General features: G+C 37.3%; 1 protein-coding gene across 1 annotated transcript in view; it reads left to right on the plus strand.

Moving 5' to 3' along the window:
- CNTNAP5 (contactin associated protein family member 5) overlaps positions 1–21,796 on the plus strand; it is an 862,050-nt gene that overhangs the window by 172,890 nt on the left and 667,364 nt on the right. The window contains exon 2 of the mRNA XM_050752523.1: positions 12,752–12,856. Within this exon, the coding sequence (XP_050608480.1) occupies positions 12,752–12,856 (105 nt within the window). The remainder of the gene's footprint in view (positions 1–12,751; positions 12,857–21,796) is intronic.

Here is a 21,796-nt window from a genome sequence, read left to right on the forward strand (position 1 = left end):
AAGAACATCATTTTACAAGGAAAAGTAGAGCATGCTGAAGCATTTTGCCTGGAACAAGCTTTTATTTTTAGCCTGTCCCCAAAAAATCATTATCTAGAGGCCTGAAATGTCTCAAAAAATCATTATATTTGAGTACCTGGTAGGTCATTTCATAGAGTACTGAAGAATCCTATTTAATATCAGGTGGGTTTGTTATCTGGACCACAGAGTAATTGAAGGAATGATTGTCTCTTGGGACCTACTCTTTTCCTCTGACTTCTGACATGCAAACTTTCTCCAGTGTACAGTTTTAACAAATGGTACACCACAGTTAGGTCCAGCATATTACACCCAGGATTCTTATTGAGTTATTATGAAAGGTGGCATTTCCAAAATCGACATAAGGAACTCTCTGTAGTTAATGTTTACCTCAATGTAATACATTCAGGTCTTCTTTCCAGTGCCTTAGTTTGGATACATTTTGTAAGAGTAAAAACATGCGAGAGAATGTCTAAAACCAGAGGCCTGGGCTTGAGATTTAGCCCTGAGCTCTGCTCATGCCCTTCCCTTCCAGTGAGAAAATATCTTTCTAAAAGACAATAAATATAGAAAGCAGAGACATCCATCATGGATCACAGAAACTAGATGGTGACTGGGCAAAAACTATGCCAGTTTATTGTCCATTCCTGACCAATAAATAGCTCTCATCCCCAAAATACAAAAATCCAGACCAAGAGGCCTAGTGATAAAATCAGGAGGGAGTGGTGGCTACTGAAAGCTAAAATTATTCTCATGTTACAACATTATGATCCCAATTTATTCATCTTCTAAATATCATTTCCTTACTCAAAAATCTTTAGAGAGGTTCACAGGATAGTTATAATTGCAAAGCTGTAGTTATCATTAATTAAGCATTTTCTTTGTGCCAAGCACTGTTGTCTTTGTTGGTGGTTCATGACAACCCTCATTTGTCATGACCTCCCCATGAGTAACAGGCATCATCATCTTCATTTTCCATGGAGGAATACTACATCACAGAGAAAGAAATGCATGGCCCCAATTTACCAAGTCAGTCAGTGGAACAACTGGATACACAAGGTACCGGGACCCATAGCTGTGATGTTTCCTTTCTATTTCACACATTCACTCCTGCCATACCTTGCTCACTCATCAGATTTCAAGGCCCTACACAACCAGGCTCTCCTCCAAATGACTAGGTATCTCCCCAACTTGTTTATCTCCCCCAACTTGTTTTGATTTCTTTACTTGCAAAATGATGAGGGTGTCGGAGGCTGGAAAAGGAAATCAGAGAGAAGATATTTTGCCTACCCAGTTAATACTCTTGTGACCTTCATACCTGTGCCTCCTCATCTGTCAAATGGTCACCATCTTGGCTGTCCTTCCTGGCTGAGATGATTTTTGCAAAGCTCAAATAAAGAAAGCATTTAGAAATCACACACATAAGAAAAATGGTAATGACAATCTCATAGATATTCTCTTCAAGTGCTCACAATCTTGAGCGCACTTCCCTGTGTGACTTGGAAACATAAGTCACTTTACTGTTGCTCAAACATTTTCCATTTTAGAGACCTGTACAGTTTCTACTCAGACTTTTTAGTCTTCATTTAAGACTGTCCTCCCCTTATCTAAACCTCTATTTAACCAGTGAGCAATTCTCTGTGGTCATCACTGTGAAATGCAATGAAAGTAGGAAAGTGAGTAAGATAGGGCCTCAAAGAGCTCAAGGACCCGTGTGCTACATCATCGTCAAAATAAACACCTGTCACTGAGTTGGTCTTCCTGGTGGAGGTGGAGTACTAGACACAAAAGACCCCATAAAGGAGAAAAGGAATATCTTGCCTGGAGAGATCAAGGAAGGCTCTGTAGTATTTTCATCCTGTGCAGTGAGTGCATTGTTGATGAGTGAGCAAGGGGAAGGTGATGTGCAGGCATCCAAAACAGAGTCAAATATACACACAGGCAATAAATTGGCAAATCCAAGCACAGACTGAGAAATAAGGAGTGCCAGAAGATTAAATAACCTACAGTTTGATCATGATGGGATATACAGAAGCAAGGAAGTAAAATTTTATTCTGAAGGCATGGGAGACTACCAAACTTAGGTCAATGTCATCTTTCTTATGTCCTGAATATGGAATTCATTGCTCACCTGTCTTTGGGTAATTAAAAACCATCACCTAATGACATATTATGACTTGTCATCTGAATATAAATATATGTTTTTAGTCTTGTGACACTTATTATTATATTTATCTAAAGAAAGATGAGAAGCTTTAACTATGATTTGGAAGTCATCTAAATGTGGGACCATTTATCACCTCTTTTCTGTGTGTTATAAAGAGATGTTAATTTTAGACATTGATTTGTGAGCTTCCCAGTTCTTCAGGAGAACAAACTAGATTGTCAATAGAACTAGAAATACTGAACTAATTATTTATTCTTATTCTTACCTTCCTTTTAGTTCACCAGGTCATGATGATTCCAATACAGTATGACTAAAGTTACAAAGTTCTCTCCATTCCAATTGTCATTGTTTTAGTTCAGGCTACCATTATCATATATATATTATTTTACTATTCCAAATCCCCTGATTGGGTCTCTTAACACAATCTCTTACCCTCAATACTCTATCTCCATCTCCACCCAAGACACTTTCCATACTGAAATTGGAGCAAACTTTCTAAAATACTAATTGGTGTGACTCTCTTGCCCAAAACGGTATTTCCCTCTGTTTATTTCATTTTGTTTTTAAGCTATTTTGGTTCCTACTGCCTGTATAAGTGCAGAATTTCCTTCTTTTTAAGCTTATGATCTTCAAAACATGAGCTTGGGAGGCCCTATTTTAATATATTCACATTTTAAAAATAAATTATATATATGAACTAGAATGAAATTCAAACATTTTCTCCAGCCAGCTGTCCCACCCTGCCTCATCCCTTGAAAAGTTATATGAGGTCCATGCTTTCTGTTCCCTTTAAGAATCACCAGGTATTTTATCAGATTGCATGATGCCTGGGACACTGTACTTAAGAAATATTTGTTGAATACAAGAAAAATATGATAAAACCTAAAAAGTATACTATGTTTGGTCTTGGAGCATAAGTAATGCGTAAACAACATAGCTCTTGGTACAGAATTATCCTCCACATTCTGAACAGATGATAAAGAAAGTGCTAAAAACCATGTGGATGGAAAAATTTTAAAAGATATAGTAGATGGTCCTGGGAATATCATTTTTCAAGGACAATAGTTGGAACTGGAGATGATGAGCTTAGAAAGCAATAGAAAATGAAGGCAACTTAAATTCATCTAGTTATCTGCCCATCATCGATTTAGATATTTTACATGAATTGTCGCTTTTTGGTCTCACAACAAGCCTGGGTATAGTTATCATCCCCATTACATGCAGAGAAAACTGAGATTAATTAACTTCCCAAAGGACACATAATTAGTAAGTCGCGGAGTCAGGATCTGAATTCAGACTGGGCTGGATTCCAATGTCTGGTCTCTTTGCAAATATACTACAGTTTCCAACACACACACACATACACACACACACACACACACACACACACACTTACACGCACACATACACACGGCCACATTATGATCTTGTAGGACCACTCCTTCTGTCTCTGGGCTGCCATTATTTTCTCATCTACAAACACCGATAAAGGTCAATGTTTGTTCAGATTATCAGTACATGTTTATCCCATCTACTTGTAAATGTTTGGCATTGACCCCATTGGTTGTGCTATCAGCCAGCTGGCCAGTACTCAACTCAAGCCTATCTTTCTAATCAGGCATTTTCCTAAGTTCCAATGAGCAGAATGAGACATACAGAGATGTTCATTTTTCTTTTAGAAACATTATGCCTAGACCCATGCAAGATGAAAAAGGTTTATGAATGTGTATGGATTGATTGAGCTACACTTTAAGATCATGGTTTCCTGAGCAACGAGGATTTTCAGTGTAATTTAGAACCACTCAATGCAGGATCATGATTAGCTATTGGAAGTTTAGCCCCATTGTATTCAAAAAAGAATAGATATCTACGGAGAAAGACACGGTTCTAGAAGAGAAACTCTCAATTCCGAAAACGACTGAATGAACAGAAATACTGTCTTTATAAATTCCTTGGTCGCCTCCCTTCCCTCATTTTAATATTCAATACATAATCATATGGACAATGAGCTTCTACCTTCCATATTTTTTCTTTCTCCCAATCTTATCATTCAGTACCATCCAATTCATTCATTTACATAACTTTTCTTCAGAGCCAATAAATTCTGAGCATAATTTGGCACTACTTTATAATGAGTGAGTGTGTGCATGCATGTGAGTGTGTTGTGAGAAGTGTTAATAGATAGGGAGGAGGGAAATAGGGGTGTATAGAAGCAGAGTGAAATTTGTGGAAACATTTTATTTTTTCAAAGATTTGTGTTTTTTCTTATTAGGCTCTTATAAAACCCTTCAAAGTAATCCAGCCACCACTCTTAGCTTCTCATATTCCAGAAAATTCTAATTTTTTATTTATGCTTTTATTTATAATTATTTATTTACCTTATATACCCAATATTATAAAAGGTTTAATAGCTTTCCGATTAAGCTATGACACATTATTCCTAACCTTAAAGTTTTAATAGCTTTACCGTATTTGATGTTAAACACTGATAGAGTGATGCCTTTGGAGGCACAGTCCTCAGCTTCTGACAAAGCCGATCCTAACAACAGGTCCCTTATTCCTGAACTTGGTCTTACTTTTTGATTCTTTGACCAACTTTCAGTACCACAAATGATTTCCTCAACTTAGGATTAGCTGGGACCTACCATGTGTAAGTAATTCTGCTCTTTCATCCGCATGATGCCACCTCTGGAAGCCAAGCTTAAGGCTGGCATACCTGGTAAGTATTTTTGAAGGAAACATATTAAAAATAGGGTTTTTAAAAGATGGCTTAATGGGACTAGAGCTGGGTACTACTTGGCTCTGTCAGTGAGAAAACTAATGGAAAAGACCATTGCAAAAATTGTAACATAATATTTGGATATCCAGAACTAGAATCAAATCGTGGGAAAGGTAAAATAAATAAGTGGAAAACTGAGAGATCATCCCAAGAGAAAACAGCAATTCAACGGGATAGAACTTGTGTCTTTCATCCTTTCACTCAACAAAGAAGTACTGACTAATTTATGTAGTCTCAAATACTAAATACCAGGGCAAAAGAAGAAATCTGTCTAGCTTCACCCTTTATATTTGCACATCATTAGCTGATTATATTTGTCACATATGAAGGGCTCAGTTGTAAACAACATAACTCTTGGTACAGAATTACCAACTTGTTGCATTAGATTAAGTCACTGGTAAATTAGATTCAGAGCATGAAAGTGAAAAGAATAAAGCCAAACAGTCTATTGTAAAGAAAACTATTTCTAACCTGAGAATCAAAACATAGCAAGAAAGAAAAAAAAAAAAATCAGTGGCAACACCGAAAATAAAAACATCAAAAATAACAAAACACTGCTTTCGTCTGAGCTGTAATCTGAGAAGAAAACAATTGAGGGAAGGGTATTTCAGAGCTGTTGAGTTTGGGCTCATTGTGGGACATCTGTGTAAAGATGCTCTTGAAATTCAAAAAGGAAAGAGCTATATTCACACAAAATTGTCAAATAGAGAGCGGTCTGCCATCATTTTAGAGTTTAGAAGCAGGTTTCAACTCAGGTTTTGTGCAGAGTCACTTTGACCTTGGTTCAAAGCCTAGTTTAGATACTGCAGAGACTGTGAAATGGACAGAAAAATTTATAGAGCCCTCATCCATAGAATAAGGTGATGGTCTCCCCGTTGCAGCGGCTGCAGTGACTGTGAGCAACTCAGACAGATGCACCAGGAGGCTCCCAAGGAGTCAGGCCTGCTGCTGCTGCCTTATGCTTATGGGGTTTACGATGATATTCTCCCAGCAAGCCACTTACAAGCAGGAAATTAGTAACTCCAAATAAACTATTTCCTAAAATCTTACATAGAATTGCTTTAAAAGCCTGGAAGGAATTCCAGAGCCCTCTTGTTAATCCCTGGACAGGACTAACCCCCTCTTCTGGGTGTTCCCGCAGTCTACTCTGGCCCTCTCACCAGTCACTACCGCAGTGCAGGGAGTGATGCTGTGTTTATCTCCACCATGTTTGATGAATTTACGATAATTACTTTTACGCTGCAAAGCCTGACAGAAATTTTGACACCTAGTATGTGCTCAATTAAATTGTGTTGATGAAATAAATGAACAATAACCCCTGCAGTTATAAAGTTGAGGAATCTGAAATACGAGAAAGTAAAAAAGAGGGTACATTACTAGTGCAGGCAGAAGGCTCAGGACTCCTGGATCCCAGACCAATGGTCTTTTGCATGTAATTGCTCATGAACATAAGGAGCTTATTTCAAAAAATGTATGGATTGTCTTTCAGTCCAAAGTAAATGATTGTTTGCTTGAGCTCAGGGTCTATGTATTTGACTTTATTCTGTCTTCTTACAGCAAGAAGCACAACCATGAGTATTTAGCAGATGATCAAAAAGCAAGTTCTACATTAATCTGGAAAAGAATGTCAGGATAGAGAAGACTTGGACTTCCTTTCATGACTGATTTTAGAAAGCTGTATTTTTGGTCTACTAATTATGAAGTAATTTATCTTTTAGGATTTCATCATGAAGAAGGTGGGCAGGGTCAGATTCAAGAGTAATATTATAGTATTTATTTTTGTTGTTTTCTAAGTGAAATTATAGGTAACAAGGGGGAAAATAATTGAAGCAAAAGGCATGAGTTGTCATATCTAAGCACTGTTGTAGGCACTCCACAAAATGCATGCTTTATATCTTTTAAACAAAGTAGGCCATTAAGTGTGCAATGCTAAGAGGAATTTTATCTCACCTATAAATACAAGTGAATCTTTTAAGCTCCAAATCCCTACATACAGATAATTTACTGTGGTAATCAAGACGATGCACACAATTTAACTTCAGTATCATCTGTAACTCTATTGGTATTTTAATAATAATGAATAAAAATATATGTTGGTAACAAAAAATGTTACTTGAAGTAGAATCATTTTAAAGAGTCAGTGATAATTTCTCAAAAGCTGTGTAAATATCGTATTTACTGAGAATTCTCTGTTGTGCCTTTACCTTGTAATTCATATGAAAGAAGACCTTCAGTATTTAACTGTATACATATATTGAAGAACATATTATCCCCTCTTCTTTGAATTGGAAATAACAAACAAAATGCTTTGTCCATGCAAATATTAATAAGGAAATGAATGTTTCTTTTATTTTTCTCTTCTTACCTTTTTTCTTTTGCCTTTTTTCTGTTTGTTTGACTTCTCCCCCCTGGGTGGGTAGGGTTTAGCTAGGGGAGAGTATTGAAGATGAAGAGAAAAAAGGTAAAAAAAAAAAAAAAAAAAAGAAGAGAAATTCAAATTATCCTGAAAGTTATAAACTACTCTTCATCAATGTTTTTCTGTTGTCCAGGAAATAAAATATTGTCTTTCACTTTGCAGAAAAAAGGTCATCCATTATAACAGTTGTTATGAATACTACTACTACCAATGGTTACCTGCCTTCTGCAAAGGTGGCAGAGAACGGGACTAGTGGTTACCTACAAACAGTAAGGAAACCTGAGTTTTGCTTCCAGCTGGTCAAATAATTAACTGAATAATCTTGGGCAGTCCTGTCATCTCCCTAAGCTCCCCCCATACCCTTATATGTAAAGTGAAAGGCTTGGAACCTATAATTTCAGAGGTTCCTCCTGGTTCAGAAATCCTCTTAATCTATGAATCATATGCAGACAGGACTAGGAGTATTTAAACAGCTACTGGACGGAAAGAGCTAAGTTGCTTTTGGTTATACCCACAGAAGTAGATTTTTATTTTGGGGGGATGACGGGAGCTAGTGGTGGCCTTTACATTATAAAGAAAATGAGTACAGATGACAGCAAAGTTATTTATTGAAGAAAAATGGGGAATCAAACATAGATGTGAATAAGGATTTGCATTTTTAAAATAGCCTTTTATTGCATCAGAGTTTTGCTATAACTCTTTTAGAGAAAAGACCCATGAAGAAGCTCTTAAAGATCTCATTTTGAAAATATTCTACTAGGTCAATGCATCTGTGAAATTTGGTTCATTCTTCGAAAGTGATTCCTGGGAAATCAATATAGTTTATCTCAAGCTGTGTGTCCCATTGGAAGTGAATATGAGAGAAGCCTTTCGGTCTCTGATTATATTTATGTATATTTTAATTCAAACACCTTTCTTCAGACCCCAGTTTCTTCACCCCTTCTTCTTTTCTACATTAAACACTGATTAATATTCACAAACACTTTTGGAGGAGCAGAGCGATGGATTCAGCATTGTGCAGACACACTGTTAGAAGTCTGAGATGCACGTGGAGCCTGAAATTGAAGGAGAGCACAGGTTTGCTTATTGAAGGCTTCAGGAGCATTGGGGGACATAACGTTTTCTTTCCTTGCTCTCCAGCCATGTGCTTGGGTTAGTACTGACCCAGACTCCACAATACTGCAGACCTGCAGAGGAGAGAATGGAGGCGCAATGTCATCTTTATGCACGCACGTGTCTTCACCCATTTTATTCCCCCTCCACTTCACCTTCTCTTGTTCATCTGGCCAGTTGTAAACCTTTAATGTGAACGAGCTATCTGTGACACCAATTTGTGGGCAAGTTTTGTGGCGAGAAAAAAGATCCAGGAAATAAAATCATCAAAATAGTTTCTATCAATAGTCGCAGATATTACCAGGCAATTCATACACTGCTTCCCATTCTCATTTTGGGCTTTATACTTAAAAGGGATTTTCCCATCTATTCTTATTCCATCTTTAAAATGACTCTATGGCTGGATATGGTGAAAATGACTCTTTATTTTGCAGACAGTGCAAATAGCGCTTAGTGTACCTGAATGTATTATCTAGAGTCATCCAATCAAGAGAAGAAGCAAATCTAGGAAAAAGGAATCTCCCAACTCTAACCCTCAATATGCTTTCCACTAATGCAGCCCATCCCAAATCACAAAACAAAACAAACACGTTTTATTGTTCTCATTTACGCTAAATCATTCTTCCTTTGCTTTAAGAATCTGATACATATTTAAAATAATACAGACATTTGAATTTAGAACGGTTTTATCATCAAACCCTTAACCCGTTTATGACTGAGGTTCCAATTTTTTGAATTTTTGCAATCAGACCTTGGCGATAACCTTGAGCAGTAGGATATAGATAACTCTCACATGCTTAGTGTTCCAATAATGGAACATTAGGCAAAAATCAGCTTAAATTCCCATTTACTAGGCTAATTTCGTAAGAGACTTGCTGTCTCATCAATGTAGGCAAGGTTGCCAAAGTGGTTCATGTGAGATAGAGTTGACAGAGGAAAAGAATTATCTGCTCTGGGGAGCGGGGGGACTTTCTTCCTTTTAGATTTGAGATTTTTCCATTCTTATTACTTTTAGGGACAGGAGATCAAAAGTTCAGATATGTTTTCCAAAAGCCACTGTTCAAATGCATAGGGTCTACGAGGAAAGGACTGTTGAAAAATCTTCCTTGGATCTTTCCATTAGCATAGATTGTTTTTATGAATTTACTAATTTCCAAACTGAAACCACTGTCCCTAGAAACTGAGATACAAGGCAGACATCTTTCAGAGGAGAAAACAGACCGTAGGGAATGGCAGCTATTGCCACAGGCTAATGGGCTCTGGAAGCTTAGTTCTCCTGAAGGTCAGCACCTTATAATGGAGAGGGTTGCACAGGTCTGGAAGAACAAAACATATCACTTGCCTGAGAGTCTGGACTGACAGATTCCAATTTTACTGGTTTGGTGTGATCATAGTGAAAGACTCCTAAATTTCCTCATCAGTTTATTTACTTGTTTACATCTCTATATTTCTCAATGGCCTCTGAGCTCTTTGAGGTCTAGACTCTATTTTACCCAAACCTATCCTGATTGCCTCTCTGAGAATATGAACAAAATGAGACTTTATACATATTGGTTGGACTGAATTAATTTGAAATGATTAAGTTACTTCTACTATTCCATGATCATTTTCACAATTTACATATGAATGCAAAGATTACCAAAAAAAGGAGAAAAATAAATTCCGGAGTTGTTTCTTGAGCAATGTATGGTTGAGTTGACTTGAAACATATACAGGGGTATAGTCAATTCTGCTACAACATAATATATGCATTTGTAAAAATGGCTTGCTAATTGTACAATACAAACTTTATAAGAAAAGATTTAGGGGAGAAGTGGGGTTAGGAGTACAATACTCAAAAATTTCATCAGTCACACATAAAAGACTATAAAAACCTAATAAAAGTAGTAGAAGAGTTGTATACATGCTAAATGTCTAATAAATACATAACCATTATATACAATAGCTATAATACTTTACCTTAAAAAGAGCTACAACTTTCCTGTGGAAGTGGGTGTCAGAAAAGCTGTGATTTCTTGTTAAGTGGTGGAGAGAGTGTTGCCTGAAACAGGAGGATGGTTATACCTACACATCTCGATGGGTGAGGCTTAGAAGGCTCCTGTGAATGTAGATACCGTCTTGATGCTTAAGGCCTATGTGTGTGTTTGTGTGTGTGTGTGGTTTGTATGTTTCTATGGGGCTCGCTTTTTTTTCTGCGTTCATCTGAGGCTTCTCGATGACAAACCAGGCATACACATATGCAAGATCTGCATTATGTTGAATATAATTTAATAAGTGATTATTATATATTGTTTTCTAATATATAAATAATGCAACAAATGTGTGCCTTTAAACAAGTGCTTTGAGGTGTATATGCACCTTCTGTCACCTGCATCTTCTGCCAGAGTTAAAATGGTACTTGATCTGCTTTCTATTCACCAAAAGACCGTAACTGCAGAGAAACCATATCTGCGATTTTTATGTTATTCTTCTTCAGTGAGGATCTGGCTCGGTTTTGTATTTGTCAAACACCTCAAAATATTTCTCAACATTTGTATTTGGGAAAAACTCAAAATACACTTTGCCAGTTGATTTTTTAACACACCTAGTGAACAATAATTTAATCCTTATGTTTCTAATTAATTTTTCTGCAATTAGCTAAAATACTGCTCTCTAAGAATTTGCTGAATAAACAAGCTTAATCCTATGTAAATGTTCTTTAAAAAAAAAAAACAAAGGAAATCAAACCAATTCTTCCTGAGAGCCTTTACTAACATGAAGTTTACTTTCAAACTAAATGGCACATTTTAAATTTGTTTTGCATGAGGTATGTCTAGATTTCATGAAGTCGTTGTTCAATGTCCTATAAAATTAAATGTGTACAAGACAAAAAATAGGAAAAGGATGTTGGTAATATTATGCTGATTAATTGGCTGGTTGATTGACTGCTCAATCCTGCCTTCCATTCTTTCCTTTCTTATTTCATTAGCTCACAATCCCATTCTTTCAACAAACATTTATCAAAGGCTTATTATGTATCAGATTCTCTGCTAGGGTCCTACAAAGTGTGTACCACCCAATGGAAAATACAAAGAGATAAGTGAATTATTACAAAAGACTTAGATGACTAATTGTCTTAGGCCATTTTGTATTGCTCTAACAGAATGCCTGAGACTGAGCAATTTATAAGGGACAGAAATTTATTGGCTTACAGTTCTAAAGGCTGGGAAGTTGAATATCAAGGTTCTGGCATCTGATGAGAGCTCTCTGGTTGCATCATCACATGGCAGAAGGCAAGAGAATGGAGAGAGAACCCACTCCTGAAAGCTTTTTTATTAAGGCAGTAAACCTAACCCAGTGAGAGTGGAACCATCATGGCCTAATCATCTCTGGAAGGCCCCACCTCTTAATATTGTTACAATGACATTAGACCTCATCACGAGTTTTGGGAATGACAAAAATTCTAACCATGGCAACAATATACTAAGAGTGAAGAGCAGTTCCTCTCCATGAGATTGACTGGTCAGGACATCAGTGTCAACCCGAAGGGGTATATCTATCTTGTCAAGACAAGCATCTTTGCTCATGGCCCCATCCTCTCCCACATTTGGACATCATCAAAGAATCCTTAGAAAGAATACTTTCAATATTTAGGATAGGTTGAAAGGATAGCTGTTGAAGTAAATATCAGATTCACAATATACAAGATCGAGGACTATTCACTACTGCTTCATGGAGTAGAAATAAGTTCTTAGAATAAGTAAATTGTTTTCTGAAGACTTTCATACAACTGGGAATTTTAAATTATCTTACTCCTCTAGACACAATTATTATGGGAGCTCTTAGGGACTGAAGATGGGAGAATAGTCAAACAATGTTTCCCCTTTTAATCATCTCCCTTCTTAGAGAATAATCTTGATAGCAATAATTTGAGGCTTTGCTCCAGTGGCTTATTAAAGAAATGTAGCTAGTTGGGTTTTTGAATCAGAAAAATCTGGGTGAGAATTCTTGCTGCACTATTTTCTAGCATTGAGACCTTGGACAATCTACTTGCCATTTTTTAACTTAATTTTCCCCATCTGTGAAAGAAAACCAGACCTGTCCTTCAGGGGTGCTGTGAGGAGTAGATGCAGTAACACATGGAAACAGGGAGTACCTGACCTTGTTCAGAGCAGATGGTTAATAAATGATGGTAGTTAATTTCTCAACTTCTCTTCTCATGGAATATTTCTTGCTAATAGAATCTGGTCTCTCTCCCTCTCTCTTTCTATCATTATAGATAACTGTGATGATCCACTAGCATCCCTGCTCTCTCCAATGGCTTTTTCCAGTTCCTCAGATCTCACTGGCACTCACAGCCCAGCTCAACTCAACTGGAGAGTTGGTAAGTAGGCTGACTGAAATCCTAATGCTAAGCACTAAATAACTACACGGTGGGTAGATGGAGGAAAGTGAGCACTCTCAAACACTGAAATCATGTCCAATGGCAGTCCTCAGGAAAAGATTTAGGAGGAGAGGAATGAAAATCTAATGTAAGCATACTTCCATAGCATAATAGTCATTCAAAGTATGCTGACTCGTGTTCACCCAAACCATAATATCCTTTTTTGATTATCACAAGAGGTCTCTGTGAAAATTACTTTATAAAAAGCATTTGCTTTCAATAACTTTAATTTTACTTGAAAATATTGCTGATTTTTAAAATACAAAAATACTATTAATTAAAAGTAAGAAAAGATAAACAATCTGTTATTCTACCAGCTAGAAATAACTGTGGTTAAGTATATGGTTTGTATCTTTAAAATCTGTGTGAAGTAAGAGCAAGCCCTTAACTAAGCTCTCATATGAAATGTTGTTAACAAATATGACATTGGATATCTAGGCAGATATGTTTTAGTCAGATTTAGATGTTGACTTTTATAATGCATAGATGCATAGGTAGATAAATACTGAAAAAGATTTGAATTATTTCAATTTTTAAGCACTTTTTGGATATCTGATAATATTTTAATATCTACTGAATATTATAAACTTTTTCTAGGTCACGAAAAGCATGTATGCAATTTAAAGAGAGCTACTGATCTATTAGAGTTTATATTATTTAATTTTGACTATATTTTCCGTTGATATCTTAAGTAGGTTACTTTAGTAGGTTTTTGCAACATTGAACCATCTTTGCATTCTGGAATAAGTTCTAATTGGTTGTTGTTTTTTTTTTTTTTACATGCTAAATAATTTAATTTGTTAACATTTTAATTTATAATTTTAATATCCATTATTAGTGAGATTGATTTATACTTTTTGCTTGTATGTTTGTTTGTTGTTTGTCTTGTACCTCATTTCACCAGTTTTCTATTAAAATGGAATTCATAATTTAAAAGTTAGCAAGTGTCACTGTTTTGTTGAGAAAGCTGTTTAAGAATAATATTCTAAAAACAAAAGAATGGCCAAAGATTCAACAGGAAAATTTCAATTAAAATTTTGTAATAATGTCCTTTGCTGAATATTCTGTGCCAAAAATTTGATTAAGCATTTTAGTTTTATTATGATATGTAGTCCTCACAAAGCTGTTGTAAGCATTATTACCTTTTACCTTCAGATAGGGTTCCTGAGGCATCAGTTTCCCAAGATAGCAAAACTAGAAAGGGGAAATGCTTGGATTCAAACCTAAGTTGTCCGAATTCAAAGTTCGCGTTTCTCTTAATCCCGTTAACAAATTGCTTGACTAGTACAGATTGAAAAGGGATGTAGCAGCAAGAAAAGAAAGTTAAAAACTAATCAATCAACCACAGTCCAAACGCAGGCTATGCCACTTAGAAACTCTCTGACAGTATACAAATCACTTACCTCTCCCGACCTCAGTTTTTTATCTGTAAAGTGGCCCAGGAATGTCTGCCTTGCAACATTATGTGCAGATTAAGACCAGACTTGCATATCCAAAATATCTTTCTTACAGCAGGGTAGAGAACTGACATGGAGCAGGAAGCCCACTTTCCATTTCAGAAAGAAACACAGGTTGGCAGAATTTAACGCGGTTTCCAACAGAGCTTCCAGAGAAAGGATTTGTCTCAATCCCACCCAAATTGTGTGGCAGCAGAAAGCAATTACTGCTTAATAGCTCCTGGGCAGTTTCTGGGGGAAACTATGGGTCTGATCACAGGCCATATCTCTCCCTGACACAGATATTGAGTGAGTACAAGTGTCTCTGCTCCAACTTATAATTGTTCTGCTCACCGGGGAATTTGAGTGCCTGAATCCAAGGCTAGCATGAGTGTACAGAAAGGTTCACGGTTTCCCAACAAGAGTCTAAATTAGGAAGGCCAAGCAGAAGACATAGTGATACAGTTGGGATGCACTGACCTAGAACTCATCCTCTAGTGCGTATTCCAAGACACCCAAGGTGACAGCCTCTCCTTTACTCACCAAGGCCCAACCATGGCCCTCAGCAGGAATTAAACGCTGGCTCAGGGAGATATGAGATCAGTGGTTCTCATCCAAGGGCTGTGCATTTGAATCACCTAGAGAGTTTTACAGGGAGCATTGCCTGAGCCCATTTCATCCTATATTCTGAATTAATTGTCTTGGATGGGACCCAAGCAAGGATATTGATAGTGTGAATAAATAAAAGCTTTCCAGGTGATTCTAAAATGGAGCAAGAGTTGCAAATTGCTACATTGAAGGAATTAATGAGTAAAATATCCTTCTATTAATAATTATTGAGTGCCTAGTATTTGTCAGGCACTGTTCTAGATCCTTGACACATAGTTGGCACAAATAGGCACAAACAGTATTCATAAAGAGTTGACATTGATAATACCATTACCATACAATTGCAAACTGATCGACAGCTAACATTTGTCATTAGTAATAATATCAATATAATTATGTAGTTAAATATGTCCAGATATCTATGTATACTATAATAAACCATGTATATGTGATTTGTGATATATATGTGTATATAATATATAGAGCAAAATGTATACATATACACACACATATGTAGTTGAATATATACAGTCAGAGTCTCTCATATAGAAAGAGGTGGATAAATACATGGTTGGTTATATAAATATATTCATATGTAGTAGGATGAATATATATGTTTATATAGATGGATACAGTAACATATACATGCATATACAATCATGTACAAATATATACATGTGTGGTATACAGATATATTAAGATAAAACTTGAAAGTCATTATATTAATGCTATTAAGAACAGATTTTGTTTCATTAGTGGAAAAATATAAAATTTAGAAAGTTAAGAAAACTTATAATTTTTGTTTATATTGGAAATATCAGTATAAAGTACTGATTTATTTTCTTCCTTTTAAGACCAAACTTACATCCTGTCTATCCACTGACATTGCTTAGAAGCAATTATAACATTGTCTCAATGAACACTCCCTTTTAACGTGTCTTCCTTTAAAACTTCTCTTTTGTTTTACAAAGAAAAGACGTGAAATATATCCAAAAGAGCAAATTATACCACATGGTTTGAAATCTCAGATGCTCTCCAATATAGGTGCAGATGTAAAGGAGCATCTCTCCCGATGGTGAGATTGTGTGCCTAAGAATTACACCAGTCCTCCTCCCCCGGTTGTAAGCTGATGCCTGGCAGCACACAACTGAAAATCGTAACACCACTATATTGAGCACTTCCTATGAGCCCTCACTGTCCCGAGCCCTGAAGGTACACCAATTCTATACTCACACTACCCTTTATGTAGATGTCATTGTGATCTCTGATTCATAGGTGACACAGAGACGAAAGCAATGGCCAGGCCAGGCTTTCCCCTAAGTGATCTGAATCCCATGGCCATGTTATTGGCCACAGCACCACAACACTGTCCTGCCCAGAAAGCCAGAATAACTTCAGTGTTTTAGACAGGGAAAGCTGTGTGTCATTTTTAATAGTTCACTTACTTCCCTCCCTCCTATGTGATTGAAGTATAATTGACAAACAAAACTGTATACATTTACAGTGTACAAAGTGATGCTTTGATATATGTATGCATTTTGAAATAATTACCACAATCAAATTAGTTAACACATCCATCACCTCATGTAGTTATCCTTTTCTTTGTTTTGTGGTGAGAACACAAGATCTACTCTTAGCAAATGTCAAGCATACAATAGAGTATTATTAACTATAGTCACCGTGCTGTACAATTATATCCAGAGAATGTACTCATTTTACAAGCGCAGGTTTGTACCTTGACCAACATTTCTCCATTTTCCTCACACCCCAGTCCCTGGCAACCACTGTTCTACTCTCTCCTTTTCTGAGTTCCACTTTTTTCAGATTCCTCATATAAGTGAGATAATGCAGTATTTGTCTTTCTGTGCCTGGATCATTTCACTTCGTACAATGCCCATTAGGCTCATCTATGGTGTTGTAAGTGGCAGGTTTTCTTTTTTATGGATGAATAATATTCTACTGTATATATGCCACATTTTTTATCCCTTTATTGATCAGGAAACACTTAGGTCGCTTCCGTATCTTGGCTGCTATGACTAATGCTGCAATGAACATTGGATTGCAGATAATCTCTTTCAGATACTGATTTCATTTCCTTCGGATGTATACAAAGTAGTGGTATTACTGGATTTTATAGTAGTTTCAATTTTTTTAGAAACCTCCATACCGTTTTTTATAATAACTATACTGATTTACATTCCCAACAACAGTGTAAAAGAGTTCTGTTTTCTCTACCTCCTCACCAACACTTATCTCCTTCTTTGTAAGAGCCAGCCTAATGAGTGTGAGGTGACATCTCATGGTGGTTTTGATTTCTGTTTTCCTGATGATTAGCGGTGTTCAGCATGTTTCTGTGTGCCTGTTGGTCATTTGTGTGCCTTCCTTGGAAAAATGTCAATGTAGTCTTTTGCTCATTTTTTGCTCATCGTTTTAAATTGGGTTGTTTCTTTGCTACTGAGTTGTACTTGTTCTTTAAATGTTTGGATATTAACCCCTTACGAGATACTCAGTTTGCAAATATTTTCTTCAATTTTATAGGTTGCCTTGAATTATTTAAATGCTTTTTCTTTTTTGTACAGAAGGTTTTTAGTTTGATACAGTCCCACTTGTTCATTTTTGTCTTCGTTGTCTGTGCTTTAGATATCTTAGCCCATTTCAGTTTCTTATATAAGAATAGCTAAAACTGGGTATTTTACAAAGCAAAGAAATGTATTTCTTACAGTGATAGAAGTTGAGAAATCCAAGGTCAAGGGGGCCAGATTTGGTCAGGGTCCTCTTGCTTACGGGGACTCTGCAGAGTCTTGAGACAGCACAGGGCATCATACAGCAAGGTGGCTGAGTGCTCTAACATGCTAGCTCAGGTCCCTCTTCTTCATCTTATAAAGCCACCAGTCCCACTCCCATGACAACCCATTAATCCATCAAATCATTAATCCATTAATTAGCAAATGAATTAATCTATTCATGAGGTCAGAATACTCATGAGCTAATCAATCACCTCTTAAGGGCTGCACCCTTAAGAGGTGAGCACTTTATGTAGATGTCATTGTGATTTCTGATTCATAGGTGACAACATGAGTTGTTGTTCACAGCTGACAAAATGAGTTTCACAGGACAAACATTCAAGTTAGAGCAGTGTCATATCCAAAAAAGTATCATTTACTTTGGAAAGCGATGAGCAATCACTTTGAGTGTGCTGGTTATTTCTCCACTCTGCCTTGTTCAATACACTGGGCCGTATTTTATAATATTCTGCCTCAACACTTCAACTTCCAGCACGTTCTCCTCCCTAACATATTTGCTAATAGATGCAGTCACAATGGCCTGCTTTATTTAGCCTCATTCTATTCTCTCTTCCAAGAGGGTATGGTGAACCTGCCTCCTTCAGCTCTACCACTCAACACCAAATCCCTCCCCTTCTAAATGTTCAAACACCAGATTTTACACACACACTCTCTCTCTACCTCACACACACTCACAAACACAAACATGTGTTCAGAATTACATTTAAACTCTTAAAAGAGTAGGTACTAAGATATATATGTGCCATCTTAATCCCCAGGTAGTAGTTTAAAATAGGTGAGCAGTAAATACTTGTCAAAGTATAATTTTCAATAAGTTAAAAACATAGCTCTCATACAAATATAAACTCATAGCTCTAATACAGATATAAACTCAGCACATCATGTGTGTGTGTGTGTATGTGTGTGTGTGTGTGTGTATTAAACGTATTAAGGCAAGAACCAGTAAAATGGTAAAGCTAATTCAAAGAGTATTTTTGGGAACTGCATATTCAGAGACATTTGGTGAGGGTGGGGGGAGGCAGAAGAAAATAATATTGGAATGAAATTGCTAGGCAGATACAAAACTAGTTAATGTATGTGTTAGTCAAGATTCTCCAGAGAAACAGAACCAATGAGATGTATACACACACACACACACACACACACATATACACTCACGTGTATACATATACACATATATATGAAATCATTTATTGTGAAAATGGGCTTACGTGGTTATGGAGGCCAAGAAGTCCCACGATACGCTGTCTGTAAGCTGAAGAGGGAGGCTGGTGGTGTAATTCAGTGAGTCCAAAGATCTGAGAACTAGGGGAACTAATGGTGTGACCCTCCATCTGAGGTCCAAGGTCTGAGAAATTAGGGAACCACTGGTATCAGTCCCAGAGCGCAAGGACTCAAAAGCTGGAGCTCTGATGTCCAGGAGCAAAAGAAGATGAATATTCCAGCCCCAGGAGAGAGAGAGAGAGAGAGAAATTCACTTTTCCTCTGCCTTTTTGTTCTATCTGGTCCCTCAGCGGATTGGATCGTGTCTGCTCACATTGGTGAGGGTGAATCTTTCTACTGATTCAAATGTCAATATTTTCCATAAACACCCTCACAGATACAACCAAAAATCACACTTTACCAGCTGTCTGGATGTCCCTTAACCCAGTCCACTTGACACCTAATACTAACCATCACAATGTCTTACAGGGTTATAAAACTCGGGGGTTATATCTTCTCTATTGGAGACACATTTATAAATTAGCATGTGACAACTTCACAGTACCTAACTCTACCTCACCCAGAAACTAGCCAAACCAAATGACAGGTGTGTTTTTCTGGAGAATTAAATAATTGTTAAGTGGATGTGTTTAAAATTGCTCCAGGATGATGTTGAAAGATCATACTATATTTTCTTACGATTTCGAAGCTTTAGATAGTGTTTTCTTAACACACATTTATTCATTGGTTTATTTATCACCGTAATTAGTGAACTTCTCCTACTCTACACCGTTCAGTCTTCCAACACTCTTGTCAAGGAACATCCCGGTATCTCACCGGGCATCCCACTCAAGATGAAATTTAAATGGTAAAACCCATGACTTTCAGAGCATCAAATCCCCCTCAAAAGGATAGAGTGTACTCAATAATATCCTTGTACCTTATCACTGCTGAACTATTTCACACTGACGAGCTCCCCTGGGAGATTTTGGGCACCACTGAAAATTGCTGAATCCCTTGATCATTATATGAAACCTTGGCAAACACTGAACATAAATGACGAGGCAACACTTTACCCCCACGTGTACTCAGAACTCAGGTAGACACACGTCTGCCCCGTACCCAGGAAGAAAGTGTGCACAGCTGATCAGTTTGCCATAGCAGGAGAAGAGACCAACTCAAACATTTACATAAAGACTGAAGGAAAAACGTGCTGGTCAAATGTTATCTGACAAGCTCCCCAAACCCTGAGTAAACCAAGTTTAATGAGTTCTATCAATAACCAACTAACATTTCTGAGAGAAAACATACCCTCGGAAACAGCTGTTGGCGGGTACGTGTTGCTGTGTCAGTCAAGGTGTGGGCAATCCAGCACAGGAGGCAGGGATTAATAGTTAAAGCCCGGCCGGGTGCGGTGGCTCAAGCCTGTAATCCCAGCACTTTGGGAGGCCGAGACGGGCGGATCACAAGGTCAGGATATTGAGACCATCCTGGCTAACACGGTGAAACCCCGTCTCTACTAAAAAATACAAAAACAAAACAAAACAAAAAAAAACTAGCGGGTGGCGGGCGCCTGTAGTCCCAGCTACTCGGGAGGCTGAGGCAGGAGAATGGCCTAAACCCAGGAGGCAGAGCTTGCAGTGAGCAGAGATCCTGCCACTGCACTCCAGCCTGGGCGACAGAGCGAGACTCCGTCTCAAAACAAAAACAAAAACAAAAAGTTAAAGCCCAACTGTAATAATCTCCATGCTGCTGTCTCATCGATAGAAGGGATTTGCCGAATAGAATTTTTGTTCTCTCACTTCCACAAACACTTCAGCCTTCATCTCATCACACACAAAGAAAATGAAAAGCAAGGAAGAGAACTAATTACTTTTGGAAAAAAGAAAAAAAAAAAAAACACGACAAAATACATTAAGCTGGAGGTCAGATCACCATTAACTTAGGTTGCCAAGTCAATCTATATAATTGTGGCTTAGGATGGTTCAGTCTTTGTCAAATGTGATTTGTTTTGTGGCAAGAAAGCTTTTGATCTGGGTATTAGAGTCAGCTGGGCTTCGGAGAAGCACTTACTGTCAGCAGGAAGTACAGGGGCTGGTGGTACAGCGTGAAGCCACGGAGTTGTGGGTTAGGCCTTCTTGAAAATGAGGGGGAAGGATTTAAGTTACTTTAGATGATTAAAAGGAAAATAGAAATAGACATCTTCGGCCCCATGAGAGGAGAAGTTTGTATTTTTCTATCGCATGTGTTTTTTCTTTTCCAAATAGAGTTTGAAAACAATTATGTTTATCATTTGTTCCTTGAAATTTTAATCCATCTAATCTAAAATTAGCTGTGTAGTTTTAGGCCACTGACTTAACCTCTCTGACACTGTTTCCCCATCTTAAAAAAATGAGAAAAATACCAGAGTACTAAAGTGATGATAGAAATGAAGAACCAAAGTTTTCAACATGGTTCCTTTTTTTCTACTCTCTCCTACCCCTAAGATCCAGAGTAAGTAAGTCATAGAGGTGAGAATTGAAAGAACAAAAGGTTCAATGATACTCTAGAATGCTGCATCTCAGATTTCAATTTGCAGATGCACCAGCTGTTAAAGCATGGGTTCTGATCCAGGAGTTCTGGGTCAAAGCCAAGATTCTGCATTTGTAACAAGCTCCTGGTGGATGTCCCATCTTTTACCACCATACACAATTCGAGTGGGAAGGGAGAGTGTGATGCACCAGAGGAAAGCATAGATTTGTCCCATGCCTGGGGCAGCTAGGACAGGACACAAGAAAGGAAAGGTGCTGAAAAGAGACAAGGGAGGTTCACAGGGAGAGGGGGTTATC

This window comes from Macaca thibetana, chromosome 12 (assembly GCF_024542745.1).
Source record: "Macaca thibetana thibetana isolate TM-01 chromosome 12, ASM2454274v1, whole genome shotgun sequence".
NCBI classification, from domain to species: domain Eukaryota; kingdom Metazoa; phylum Chordata; class Mammalia; order Primates; family Cercopithecidae; genus Macaca; species Macaca thibetana.